Source organism: Limanda limanda, chromosome 5 (assembly GCF_963576545.1).
Source record: "Limanda limanda chromosome 5, fLimLim1.1, whole genome shotgun sequence".
Lineage (NCBI taxonomy): Eukaryota > Metazoa > Chordata > Actinopteri > Pleuronectiformes > Pleuronectidae > Limanda > Limanda limanda.
In genome coordinates, this window is record NC_083640.1 from 26,040,045 (window position 1) to 26,052,334 (window position 12,290).

At 41.6% G+C, this 12,290-nt stretch overlaps 1 protein-coding gene across 1 annotated transcript in view; it reads right to left on the minus strand.

Moving 5' to 3' along the window:
• Window positions 1–12,290, minus strand: part of gcn1 (GCN1 activator of EIF2AK4) — a 28,312-nt gene that overhangs the window by 10,273 nt on the left and 5,749 nt on the right. Inside the window, exons 13-38 of the mRNA XM_061070885.1 lie at window positions 12,097–12,270; window positions 11,842–11,994; window positions 11,667–11,759; window positions 11,488–11,563; window positions 10,112–10,271; window positions 9,740–9,929; window positions 9,484–9,608; window positions 9,084–9,262; window positions 8,101–8,194; window positions 7,905–8,018; window positions 7,599–7,797; window positions 7,360–7,509; window positions 6,401–6,582; window positions 5,990–6,070; window positions 5,641–5,784; window positions 5,045–5,169; window positions 4,722–4,911; window positions 4,538–4,608; window positions 3,588–3,753; window positions 3,307–3,501; window positions 2,620–2,866; window positions 1,981–2,102; window positions 1,736–1,850; window positions 884–1,063; window positions 386–606; window positions 181–249 (exon numbers count right to left, since the gene is read on the minus strand). Of these exons, the coding sequence (XP_060926868.1) occupies window positions 181–249; window positions 386–606; window positions 884–1,063; window positions 1,736–1,850; window positions 1,981–2,102; window positions 2,620–2,866; window positions 3,307–3,501; window positions 3,588–3,753; window positions 4,538–4,608; window positions 4,722–4,911; window positions 5,045–5,169; window positions 5,641–5,784; window positions 5,990–6,070; window positions 6,401–6,582; window positions 7,360–7,509; window positions 7,599–7,797; window positions 7,905–8,018; window positions 8,101–8,194; window positions 9,084–9,262; window positions 9,484–9,608; window positions 9,740–9,929; window positions 10,112–10,271; window positions 11,488–11,563; window positions 11,667–11,759; window positions 11,842–11,994; window positions 12,097–12,270 (3,815 nt within the window). The remainder of the gene's footprint in view (window positions 1–180; window positions 250–385; window positions 607–883; window positions 1,064–1,735; window positions 1,851–1,980; window positions 2,103–2,619; window positions 2,867–3,306; window positions 3,502–3,587; window positions 3,754–4,537; window positions 4,609–4,721; window positions 4,912–5,044; window positions 5,170–5,640; window positions 5,785–5,989; window positions 6,071–6,400; window positions 6,583–7,359; window positions 7,510–7,598; window positions 7,798–7,904; window positions 8,019–8,100; window positions 8,195–9,083; window positions 9,263–9,483; window positions 9,609–9,739; window positions 9,930–10,111; window positions 10,272–11,487; window positions 11,564–11,666; window positions 11,760–11,841; window positions 11,995–12,096; window positions 12,271–12,290) is intronic.

Sequence of the window (12,290 nt, forward strand, 5' to 3'; positions counted from 1 at the left end):
GTGTAAAGCTCAGCGTAAGTGCCAATTCGTAAAATCTATCCCTCTATTTTCCCGTTGCAAATCACGAAAATTATTACATTATGACTGTGACAGGTGAGGTCTTAACTATGAATAAAGTGTTTTGCTACCATCAGGTTACGGGTGAATAAATATAGTGTATTTAATTATTAATTAACACACGTCAGGCACTGGGTCCAACAGAGAAGCCTTCAGTCCAGGGATGACACTCGGCAGGTAGGGTGAGAGATCCTACAAAAAATGACACAAATCACACCATTAACAAAATGCGTCAAAAAGGCTTCAGAAAAAAAAAGGTTTGGAGGACAAGTTAAGATGTCATTTTTGTTTTATATTTCATTGTAATATTTCTTCAAAGCTTGCTTACCTTCTGGTCAGTGAGGGAGTACATGTTGCCAATGATCTGAGCGGCCATCTTGCGTGTGTCGGTGGAGCGATCCTGGAAGGCTCTCTGGACGATGGGCATGATGAGGGCGAGTGAGGCAGCGTCGATGAAGTGAACGAACTTGGTGTCCAGCAGTGTCTGCAGGCATGTCTGTGTCTTTTTGGATGGATCCGTTAGGGCGTCCAGCAGGACGGGGGTTATGGCTGAGAGAACAATGACATCGCTGTTAAAACACTAGCAGACTAAACCTCAGCGGTAAACCGAAAAAAATCCTTAAAATAATTCTCTGAATGCAAGCCTCATGCCCGGTTTTGTATACATTGGTCATCATTTAAGTTTGTATAACCTTTACAACTGGAGTCTGTGCTTAAGATGTTAAAACTAGAAAAAAACTGGAAAAATTAGTCTTCTCAGGTTGAATGTGCTCTGTCATGCTCAGAATGCTATGATCATATAAAATAGTATTGTCTAGTCCCTCACCCAGGATTTCGGGGTTACGGATGACAGCTCCGATCTGTCTGAGGGCCTGCTGGCCGGCCTTCTGCACCTTCACGTGGGAGTCGGTCAGCACCTCGGTCAGCTTGGGAACGATGCTGGGCAGGCAAGAGGACAACTGCTTGGGAGCACAGTAAGCCATGGCACCCAGCAACTCCACCGAGCCTGGAGGAGAGAAGGGGGTTATCCACATGAAGTTTATACATGAAAAAGAAAAAGACTCAGTTACCCTGCTCTCACTGTTCAGTATCGATACCATTAAGTGTAAAAAAACTGCACAGGTTAAAATAACTCTACCGTAATTGCCAGAAAAAGTGCGCCGGTAAAGTAGAAACACTCCGTCCCAATCTAATAACAGGTCTGGGTCCGTACAGAGTGGCTTCTAGGTCCGGTCTGCGGTCCGACTATAAGGGATCCATGCTAGATGATCGTGGGCATTTTTTTGCAGTTCAGCTTGCTTTTCACGTGACTGCATGACTTGACTGTGCGCAGCCACCTTGTTGTCTCTTTATCGGAACGTTCTACTTGTATGGCTCCTATTTTTCATCCAGAGATATTTGAATTATTTTTCGTGTGTTAAAAACATCATCAATGCGTCCACTTGCTCACAGTGATCTCAGTGAAAAACTTATGGGGAATGTCCGCAGCAACTGACTGACATTTTTGTTTTCACATTCAGCCACTCCAGACAATTACATTTTCTAGAGTTCAGTGCACGTCTGAAAGCAGCTTAAGCAAGACTCAGACAAGTCAAAGAACCTGGAGACTTCCAAATAATCTTGCATCCTAAATATATTCCAGACCTCTCGAGTAACTCTGTATGCATGAGCACCTCACCTGCTTTAGTTCTCCAAGACTCTTCCTCCAGGGCCACCAACAAGGAGGGAAGGACCAGTTTCACGCCGTGGGCACTAAGGTTCCTCATCACAGCCTTGGCACAGTCATCTGCAGCCTGGGGGAGGAGGAAACAGGGAGTGGGGTAATATCTTAAGTCAGAGAGCACCATTCAAGTATATTTGAGCAGAAAGCGAGATGTGAATGCAGAAGAGGAAATGGCCTCAGGATATGATCTAGCCACTCACCTCTCTGACATACTGGTTTCCATCGCCAAAGCAGAGCAGTAGGTGTGGCAGGACGTGGACCACATATGGCTCAAACAGCTTCCCCAACATGTTACATAGCATCTCAAAGGCAAACAGTGATCCTACAAGAGACAAACAATCAGTTTCTTTTGGAAACAAAAAAAAAGCTGTACCAGGCTTCTGGCAGTTGTGTGCTAGACACAATAGCTGTTCAGGGGCTGCATCCTTCAAAGGTTACATTTGAAGACCAATAGCATCACAGCGGCTGTCCTTTTTCAAATGCGGTTGACAAATGAGTCCTTTTTACGCTGAAAAATGAAGGCTCCAAAGAGAGGATACTTCCCAGCCCAACCTATCCCAGGATTCGTTGCACTTCGGTGACGAACCATATTAAAAAAAGGTAAAGGCACTGGCAAGCGACGAGACGTCTGGTTCGACCTTTGCGGTCTACCCAGCCCACGGAGATTGCCTCCTTCGTGGGCCGGGTAGACCACTACTCCAAAGGATGCAGCCCTTGAATTGAGTCAAAGCTAATGAGGATGATGTAGCAAGACACACTGTTAACTGTATATATATATATATGTGTGTGTAAATGTATCTAAAGCATGACAGTGGAGCAGATGGATAATCCTCACTAACCTTCTCTCCGCCTTAAGTTTTTCTTGTCTTGGATGGCGTCAGTCAGCGTGGACATGATGTCCTGCTGCTTGAGTGCCAGGATCCCGAGACCTTTGACCAGGCCGGCCAGTCCGTACGCTGCTCCCTTTCTTTCTGCGTACTTGTCGCTCTCCAGCAGCAGCTGCAGCAGGTTTCTTACAATGCCTGCAGCGTCCTCTTTAATGGCAGGGACTAAAGGAGGTAGACAGCCTGCCACAGACTCTTGGACCTGATGAGGGATTTGACAGACCCATGACATTATGTGGTGAATTTTTTAATTTCGGTCCAGACAAAAGAGTTGAATTGGCAGTAATGTTGGAGGCAGGAAAATAAGATGACATTTAAATTCAAATCTTGAATGCTGAACATAGAACAATGGACGGTAGAGGGTAGATTTGGTGCATGTCATAGTGTGAATGATATACACACAAAGGAGCATTAAATTCCTGAAAGAGCCAGTCCAATTTTTTTGTTTTTATGGTCCAAACATGTATGAAGAGACCCAAAATGACCAAAGTAAGCGGACTGCTTGATCACTACAACCAAATTATTTAAACAGCATTCGCATAGGAACGATTCTGTCCCAAGTGTTTTGATCCATATAAACGGTTGATCTCTATATCCTATCACTTTAAGCAGTTTCCACTGTAGTTGGGATGAGTTGTTTACCTGCTGTGATGGTGTAGAGAGTGCAGTGATGAGCTTTGCCACAATGGGTTTTACTTTGGGATCACTCTTGTCCAGATGTTTGGCTAAAGAGCCCATGAGAATAACTACACTCTGACGGACAGAGTCATAGCTGGCGTCCTGGGGGGCGTTCTTCAGGAACTCCTCAAACACTGGCAGCAAGCAGCTCACGTTGTCCTGTTACAAAGAGAAGGGACATGACGTACAGTGCATGACAAAAATGGTGGTATACAAGTGTGTGTTTAAACCAATATGAGCCGTACCTTTCCATGCGTGTTGAGTGCAGCGAGGGCAGCGTCCAGCATGCAGCGCCGCACATCAGGGTGGCGGTCGTTCAGCGCGTCAGGAACAAAGAAAAGGAAGAGAGGGGTGACCTGGGATTCACCCAGGTACTGGGACAGCTTGTTCAGAGACACAGCGATGCCACACCTGACAAACAAGTGTGTATGACAAAAGAGCTCAGTGCACAAGAAGGAATACTTTCACTCTATGTACTCTGTTATAATAATATCTGTATAATAACAGTAATTTTGTCTTTTCACTTCAGTTATGAAGCGAAATGATACAGAAAATACACAATGGCAGTTATTTTACATGGAGTAAAAAAAAATAATGCTCATTAAACCTAATTGTTTAGGGTAAGTTAATCTTAAGTATTATCTAATATTACTTCATTATCATCTAGAAAAGATCACATAATTATCGCATCGAGAGAGGGAGGTAGGGATGAAGGGAGAGAGGGAGGAAGCGTGTATATGTGTGTGCGTGTTTGTGCGTGTGAGAGAGATATGGGATGGGTAGCTGTAAGCAGTGGACCAAACCACTGTGAGGCTATAATTAATGAGCATGCGCTCAGTGCATATTGTTTTACTATTTAAAATAAATTGCTTATGTTTGCAATGATATTGATGGCGGCATCTCTCTGGATGGGGGTCAAGACCCCCCCTTTCAACCCTGGGAAATCTGTCAATTTTTCTTAAATATTTCTATTTTGTGGCTTCATATTTCTATGTCAAAACTAATCCCGATTTGTAATGTAAAGCAGATATTATGCTGGTTCATTTTATATGAATGAATTTAGGTTCCTGAGACAAAGATTTTCTTTTTGGCTTCCAATAAAAAAAATTCTTTATCATCACACTTAAACTGTATCTCATCATCTAGCTCATCTTAAAAGCTTCTGGTATGTCTTGACAAACAAACTGAGATCTACCTGGCCTCCCATTGGTCGGGTGGAGATTCAGAGATGACTCTGCCAAGGGCATCCAGCACTGGAGGAGGTCGCTTTAAAAATAAAAAATACAAACATCATAGATTTATGACATGAAATTCATTCAGTAGTAGTAGCTAGAGCAGTAAGAGTAATAGTGTGATTTGGAAATGTCTCAGGGTCTCACATAGAGTTTCTTTTGATAGAGCTCAGTCAGTTGGCCGAGCACAGTAGCAGACTGGTCTTTGTACTCAGACACAGCACTTGACAGAGCATCGGCCGCGGCAGAACGAACAGCTTCCTCGTGGTGGGTGACATCTCCAATCAGCAGGCAGCAGAGCTCAGGGACCAGCTCCAGGGCCAGAGACTCCAAGAGTCTGAGGAGGAAATACCAAGCAAACAAATTAGTTCAACTGTTGATTATATAATAAGTGTCTCTGCTCCTTCACCGTGCTGAAGCAAATTCTGCAGGATATAGCATTTTTGAAATCAGAATCCAAGAATACATACTTTTCCGCCAAAGCTCGGCCCTCCTCCTCAACGTCAAACTTGGCAACCCAAAGTCTGCGCAGCAAACAGAGCCCATCGGCCTCCGTGCTGTCAGTGGGCAGGGCAAACTCCATCTCCAACAATCCCTATGCACAAAGACTGGGAGTTAATGTATGCATACACAGTCAGTGGGTCATGTACTATATGTACATTGCTCAAAACAATTAAGGGAAGGCAACAGTAAGACAACCCCACAAAGGTAGAATGGTTTTGAATGTGGTGGCGACAGATAATAGCTCTCTCCTTATCCTTCATGACTGATTCTTCTCTATTTTTGTGATCTGGTAGTGTCCTTGTCACTTCTGGCAGCCTGAAGTGGTAACTGAAGCCCAGGTACCTACATAGTAACCAGGTATCTTCAAAATAAGTGGTTCCATTATGATCTAAAAATATGATTTTGGATACAAGTTCCTGAGTTCACAGTGACTTTGACCACCAAAATTTAAACAGTTTGTGAAATTCCTTTGTGGTATTTCTTAGACACTGCATGAGAATGTGTCAGAAGGATGGAGAACCTTAAAACACAAGGCCTAAAATGAAAGTGGTCCAAAGCTCACCCTGAGGGCGGAGTCTCGGACAGAGAAGCACGGTGACAGCAGGGCGCTGAGCAGCACATCTATCTCTTGCTGCTCTGCCACAGTGCAGCCTTCTTCTCCTCCAGCACTGGCACACAGAGCGGTCAGGGACTGAGACGCTAACACCTGCAACACATTATCTCTCACAATTCATACATCTCAGAACTAAAACAAGATCTTAAACAGCAAATGCATACATTAAATAGAAACTGACAAATTCACTCAGAAAATGTTTATACTTATACTTAATATAATAATAAATAATAATTCACGCCAAAAACTATGAGTAGATTTGAGAGCTTAAATTCTGTTTGAAAAATTGCTTGTTTACCTGGAGTCTCGGGGCGGCTGTGGAAATGATTCTGATGAGCAGCTCCAACATGCTGACACGTGGAAGCAGCTCAGGCCCTTTCTGAGACAAGAAAACAAAACAGTTCGCATTTAAATCCATTCAAATACAAAATAAATGATAATATTGTCACATAGAGCTCTCTCAATTAGCTTTGCATATTATTGTTATAGACAAAGGATTTGCTTAATAGCTATTGACAAGACATGCCAACATTGCCTGCTATGTGGATGATTTGTGAGTATATAAATGTGAACACAAAAGGACAGCATGAAAACTATTATACTCTTGTTAATTACTCATTTCCGGTGGCCTGCACAAATGGGTTATTGTTTCCAATGAATATTGTTTTCCCATTCATCCTCCTGCACATGTCAAAGCAATTAACTTTACCTCATCTATGACAATGGCATCAATGTTTGTCTCTGCCCGAAGCTCGCAGTGTTCGTTGAGGACTTGCAGGGCTTTGGTCATCATGTTCTCTGTCTCCTCGGTGCTGCCTGAGGACTCCCTGAGCATGGCATTGAGGAGAGGGAAGCAGAAGGAGAACGCTGGTGCAGACAGGGGAGCCACGTCTAAGGAAGAAAACAACATTTTCAGGAAATACTGTAATAATGTAATTTTGTGATTCTAATATAGATAAAATTGTCACTTTTATATTAATATAGAACATGAAATTGCAGTTTTTGTATTGTTTTGTATTTTCAGACAACCCATTCCTGGTTTCAATATTTTCTTACATTTCATTCAAGTAATTTGTATTTATGTTGTGTGAATTAACTTCTGTATATTTTTTTACCTATTTGTGTATTATGAATGTATTAATTGTCAAATTAAACTGTGTATTTTGATGAATATTTGCTGTTGCTTTATTATAAAGCAAAAGCAAATATGACTTAAATTATACAACATATATTTACTATAAGTTATAGTAAAATATATGTTGTTTCACAATGTTAATTTGATGGCTGATGAAAGTCTATGGCCAAAACATATTTAAATAAACTCAGGAGTGAATGTTGATCGTATTCATTAACATAGCAGAAAAAAGCTGAAAGTGTTTTCTTTGACCCCGGGAATAGAGGCAATAGCTAGGTTGAATTTTCCTTACATCAAATGGGAAACAACACTTAAATGAGAGTTCCAACAGTTCTGAAGGTAACCTGGACATATTCAAAGAATGTAAAACACATCTTTGTTAGCATTAAAATTGATATATGTATGTATATATATTCTATATATATATTCTATATATATATATATATATATATATATATATATGTATGTATAGATCTACTTTTGGAAAAAAGTGTGGTGCCTGTGCGGATTCACTTTCAAGTGTCTGCGCTCACCACTCTTGCTTTCCCTCTGCAGGACAGTCTGGTTGTGCAGCAGTACAACAGAACGGTTGGCTGCTGTGTCCAGGGCCTCCTGCTCCCAGGCCGAGTCCAGATCACACTCTGGCTTCAGCAGCCGTAAAGTCACGTGACCTACAAGCACGGCTGGAAGTGGAAATAAAGACGATTAAAATTGACTTGAGCTACTAAGACAGTTCTGTGTTTATCAATACAATCAAAAACAGGACATGTACCTATATGGTGAAGGTGCTTGGGCATAAGGCACACTCCGATATCCAAAAAGGGAGACTCGACGTGTGGAGCAGCCAAAGGGGACTGTAGCAGGGGCAGTAGGACCTGGAGGACAGCTGGGAGCTCTTTGGTAATCTGTGCTGGTCTCTCTATCAAAGCAGCTTCAAGCAGACCCATCACACTCTGCAGCTCCACATCCATCTGGTGACAGAAAGGTGAGCCATGGACCAACAAGAAGACCGTTAGAAAGCTGTGCTCGAGGCATTTAAGACAACATTTCAATCTGTACTTCAGATTTGGTTGCGTACCCCTTCAAGTCTCTTGCGAATAGAGCTCTCCCTGTCGAGCTGGATTTGCATCATTTCCTTCTGTTTGCTGCTAAGCTGCACCTCCTCTTTGATGCCCTTTTTCTTCCTTTGCTCCTGTAAAAATGAAGACAAATTAAAAAGATGTTCCAGCGGCCATCACCTCCAAAGAACATTGATGATGGTTTGTGAACTTTACCTCCTGAAACTCAATTTCAAAGATCTGATCCTTGTAAGAGTAGGCCTTGTTCTCTCGCTTTACATTTGTTTTCTTGGTGCTTTCCATCTGGGCGCTGCAGCGAGTGTAGAGGTGGAAGACAGGAGTGAATAAAGGACAAAAGAATTGAACCATAGGGCCAGAAAATATATCAAGAAAGAATTATTAATCCCAGTCTATATCAATAATAACCACAATACAAGTCACACTGTTTCTTTTAAGTTTCAAGACAGATTTTAGCTACACAGCAGTGGTGACCTGCACATTTCCCGATGGCCTGATGGTCGTTCTGGCCTGCCTTGAACCGTCAACTTGACCAGCGATAATATAACAAGCAGGAATGAGGAACGAAACGCACATAGCAGCCAAAATATTACATTTCCGCTATTTAAATCTTTGCAGCAGCCTTGTGACGTCATTGACAAGATGGCAGAGAGCAGTGAGTTAGCCTTGAACATGTTTGTGTCATATGATTGCTGTACTCCTAGTGAGCGTTTTGAGGGTTCAACCATAGCCTTAGCATACCTTGAAACTAAGTATTCAAATAGAGTACTTGTTGATCAGTCCCAAGTTTATGTCATAACCATTACATCAACAAATGGGGATAGCCTATAAATTAGAGGGCTGGTGCTTTGCGTGAAAAGGGTGGCCTTGAATGAAATCAAATTCCCGGCCTGAATTATTGTCCAAGTCCGCCCCTGCTCTGAGTCAAGGTTATTGTTTTAAACTCTTTTTATGAGCAAATAATGAGATATTTTGGGTAGATCAATTGTAATATAACTCCTCACTGTGCTTTAACAATGCATAAGCATTACATCAATATGTATTTGACTTTTGTCATATTGCTATTGATGACAATCATATCGTGATATTTTATTGCGTTGCCCTAAACAGTAAAATAAACTGAAGAAAACTTTGGAGATTGTTGAGGTCAAAGTCATCAGTGGTTTTAGAGACTGTGTTACCTCTGGATGATGCTGGTGTCATACAGTTCTCCCTCTGGTGTGAGCATGATGGCGTACTCCTCTCTGGTGACGTGAAGTAGAGCAGGTCGGGAAAGTCCCTCTGTGATATGACTCATCACTCGCGGTAACAGATGGTCCGGGGAGAGGCTGGAGAGAGCCCCGACCGCATTTTTTGTTGCCTGGAAAAAGAAGAAAAATGAGCTGTAAATATCCTGGTATCTTGTAACATAAATAAGTATGATTCAATGACAAATTTGTTGCAAGATTCTTCAGCAAATGATTACATCCTGTATGCAGGATGTAGAAAAAATGGTAACTCGTTTCGGCGCAGCAGTCAAGTACACTTAAGTATTCTTATTGTGTATAAATCTCATGTGAAAGCTGTGTGTTATTGTCACACCTGGTTGTCAGCATTGACATCTAGTAGACGAGGCAGGATCTTCTCCAAATTCTGTTCTATAAATTCCTCTGCTTTAATTTTCATGGAGGAGAGCAGAGCAGGCCAGAGGCCTCGACGAGCTTCAACTGAAGGAGACACATGGAGTAGATTAGATGTCAAGAAGAAAGACAGGACGGAGCACTGATGCAATATCCCAGGGTATTAAACTACAAAAACATAGCAGAATGAAATTAGTTAATAAGACTCATTCTCATACTTATGGATGGATGGTGAGAGACTATCATGATCTCCATGGCCAAATTCTCTGCTTCGGTAGGGTCCCCCCATTGGCTGGTAGCAGAGCAAACAACATACAAAGCTTCCAGCAGAACACGAGGGGGGATGTAGCTGCGACCCAACTCAGTCAGCTCTCCTGAGTCTGACACCAGGACGTCTTGGGTTAAAACCTGACAAATTACAACAGTCAGTAAAAAAATGAACTCACTCCTTCTGTCTCAAACTGTAGTGGTTGTAAGTAATAAAACAGAATATGTACTAAAGTAAAATCTGATTTTCTCGTTTGATAGATGTGGCGTATCTACTGTAAATACATATTTTTGAGGACTAAATCTGAATAATCAGTGTGTACTTTGTGCTTGTTGATGACCACACAGAGTTCTCCCAGAAGGCCGTGGGCAAAACTGGATCCCCCCAAAGAGGAGAGCAGCTTCTTGACCGTCTGTTGTGCCCTCTTCCTTACACGCCAGCTCAGTGACAGCAAAATTGCAACAGTGGTGTGATGATACATCCTACAAAACACAGGAACATACAGCTAGTGATTAAAGTGTGACAGGAAAGTAAATTAGACAAATGTGTTATAAATATATATTCTGTATATTCCCTACAATAAAACTACATTAGATCTCATTTGGACAGAACTTTTCAGAATGGCAATTTACAATAATGACAACCAACAGCAGCTCACTGAAAAAGCATCATTTACAATCATGTGACAGTCATTGTTTGGCAACTATATTGAAGGAGCTTAATATGGGTTTAAAGTATGTTGATATTCTATACATAGTAAAAAAATAAAAGTTGCATGTGATACATTATAATGCATTCTAATGGACTCATCTATTCTAATAGGTGTCCTATGTTATATATATAATATAATGCAATAAGAAATTAATTGTTGTTTTAATAGCAGCATCCAGCAGAGGAGGAGTTAAAGTGGGTGTCAACTCTATAAATAAATAGCATAGTATCTGCTTACAACATTTGATGTGTTAGAAACATTTAAAATTTGAATTCAATGTTTTTGAATACTAAATGAGGACTAAAATAGTATATCAATTTGCACTTGTGCTAATAACAGCTATCTACTTGAAATATGGGTTTAATTGAACACCATAATCTAACACCTCCTGCATTCCTCCAAAAGTTGCTAATTTCTAAAAATATCACTATGCATCCAGATGATGCAGTTCAGCACATTATTGCTGAGAGTACTGTATGACAATATTAAGAAAGGTTAACAAGCAGCGACAGTGAGAGAAGAACGTTTTGAAGATTAAAAGCACCACACCAGTGGGCCTTTTACTGTTGTGATGACAATGTTAACTAGAGTGTCATACAGGAAGTACATCCATTAACACCAAACAGTCCCCTTATGCAGCAGTTTAAACAGCATTTAAACTCACTGGATCTTGATTTGAATTTGAAATCAAGGAAAATGTCAAAAAGACGCAATGTTTAAGAAAGTGAAAAACAAATCCGGGATCCTTCTGCCCCCAGATCCAGATCGAAAATTTGATGGATTCTTCCCTGATCCATACCACATCCTTTTACCAAGTTCTGTGGTGATTGCAGATTAAAACAGTAAGAACCGTAAGACAGTACGGACAGCTCCCGTGTCATCATTTAGTTACACACAAGTTAAAGGAAATATTCCATTTTCCAGCAATACTTTAAGACATTTGTTGGGAAAAAGTTATGTCCAGGTTAATCAGAGTACAGACTTACTTTGAGTTACTGCTGTTGAGTTTTTGGGCGTGGTCAAAGAAGAGCCTTTCACAGAGCAGCAGTACTGTGAGTAAAGCTACACAACCGTGACAAAGACAGAAATAATCCATCATTTTGAGTCTGGACATTTCACATCACTCATGATCTTCTGCAATGCTGATATTAAGATATTTCCATACTTTCGTCACTGGCCTGGGAGAGGAACTTCTCTGTGGTGAATAGTGGCTTCTTCTCATCTAAGATCACGTTCCAGAAGCTGGTGAATTTAGCTTCTGTAGAGACAAATAATCTGCATCACTTACCATCCTCCTTCACCAACAGTGATTGATATAAAAAAAAAAAAGAGAGCCTCACCTGTCTGTGACTCCAGCAGAGCCAGTCGACTCAAAAGAACAGAAGCTGCCACACCCTCTGCAAGCAAAGCATGCTGGGAGTTTTGGGCCACTGCCTTGTCCACCGTTTGGAGGAGCAAAGGTAAGAGGTCTGCGGCCTGTGCCAGAGTGTCACCTAGTCATCGGGGAAAGGAAATGTGATAAGTTTTTTGACCTAAACTAATTCATCTGGAGCTGGACATTTGACATGTAGCCTAATGTCTCTCATGTGACTGACCTTTAAAGACCCCCAACATGGCCTGAAGGTAGGTGTGTCGAACCAGTGAGGTGGAGGTCTTGAGGGTAAAAGCTTTCTTCATCCAATCCAAGAGAGCAGATGGTACTTCTACTGTAAGGCGACAACTCCACTGGGAGAGCACGGACACGGCATGCACCAAGGTGCCCTCATGAACTAAATTAAACAAAGTAAAG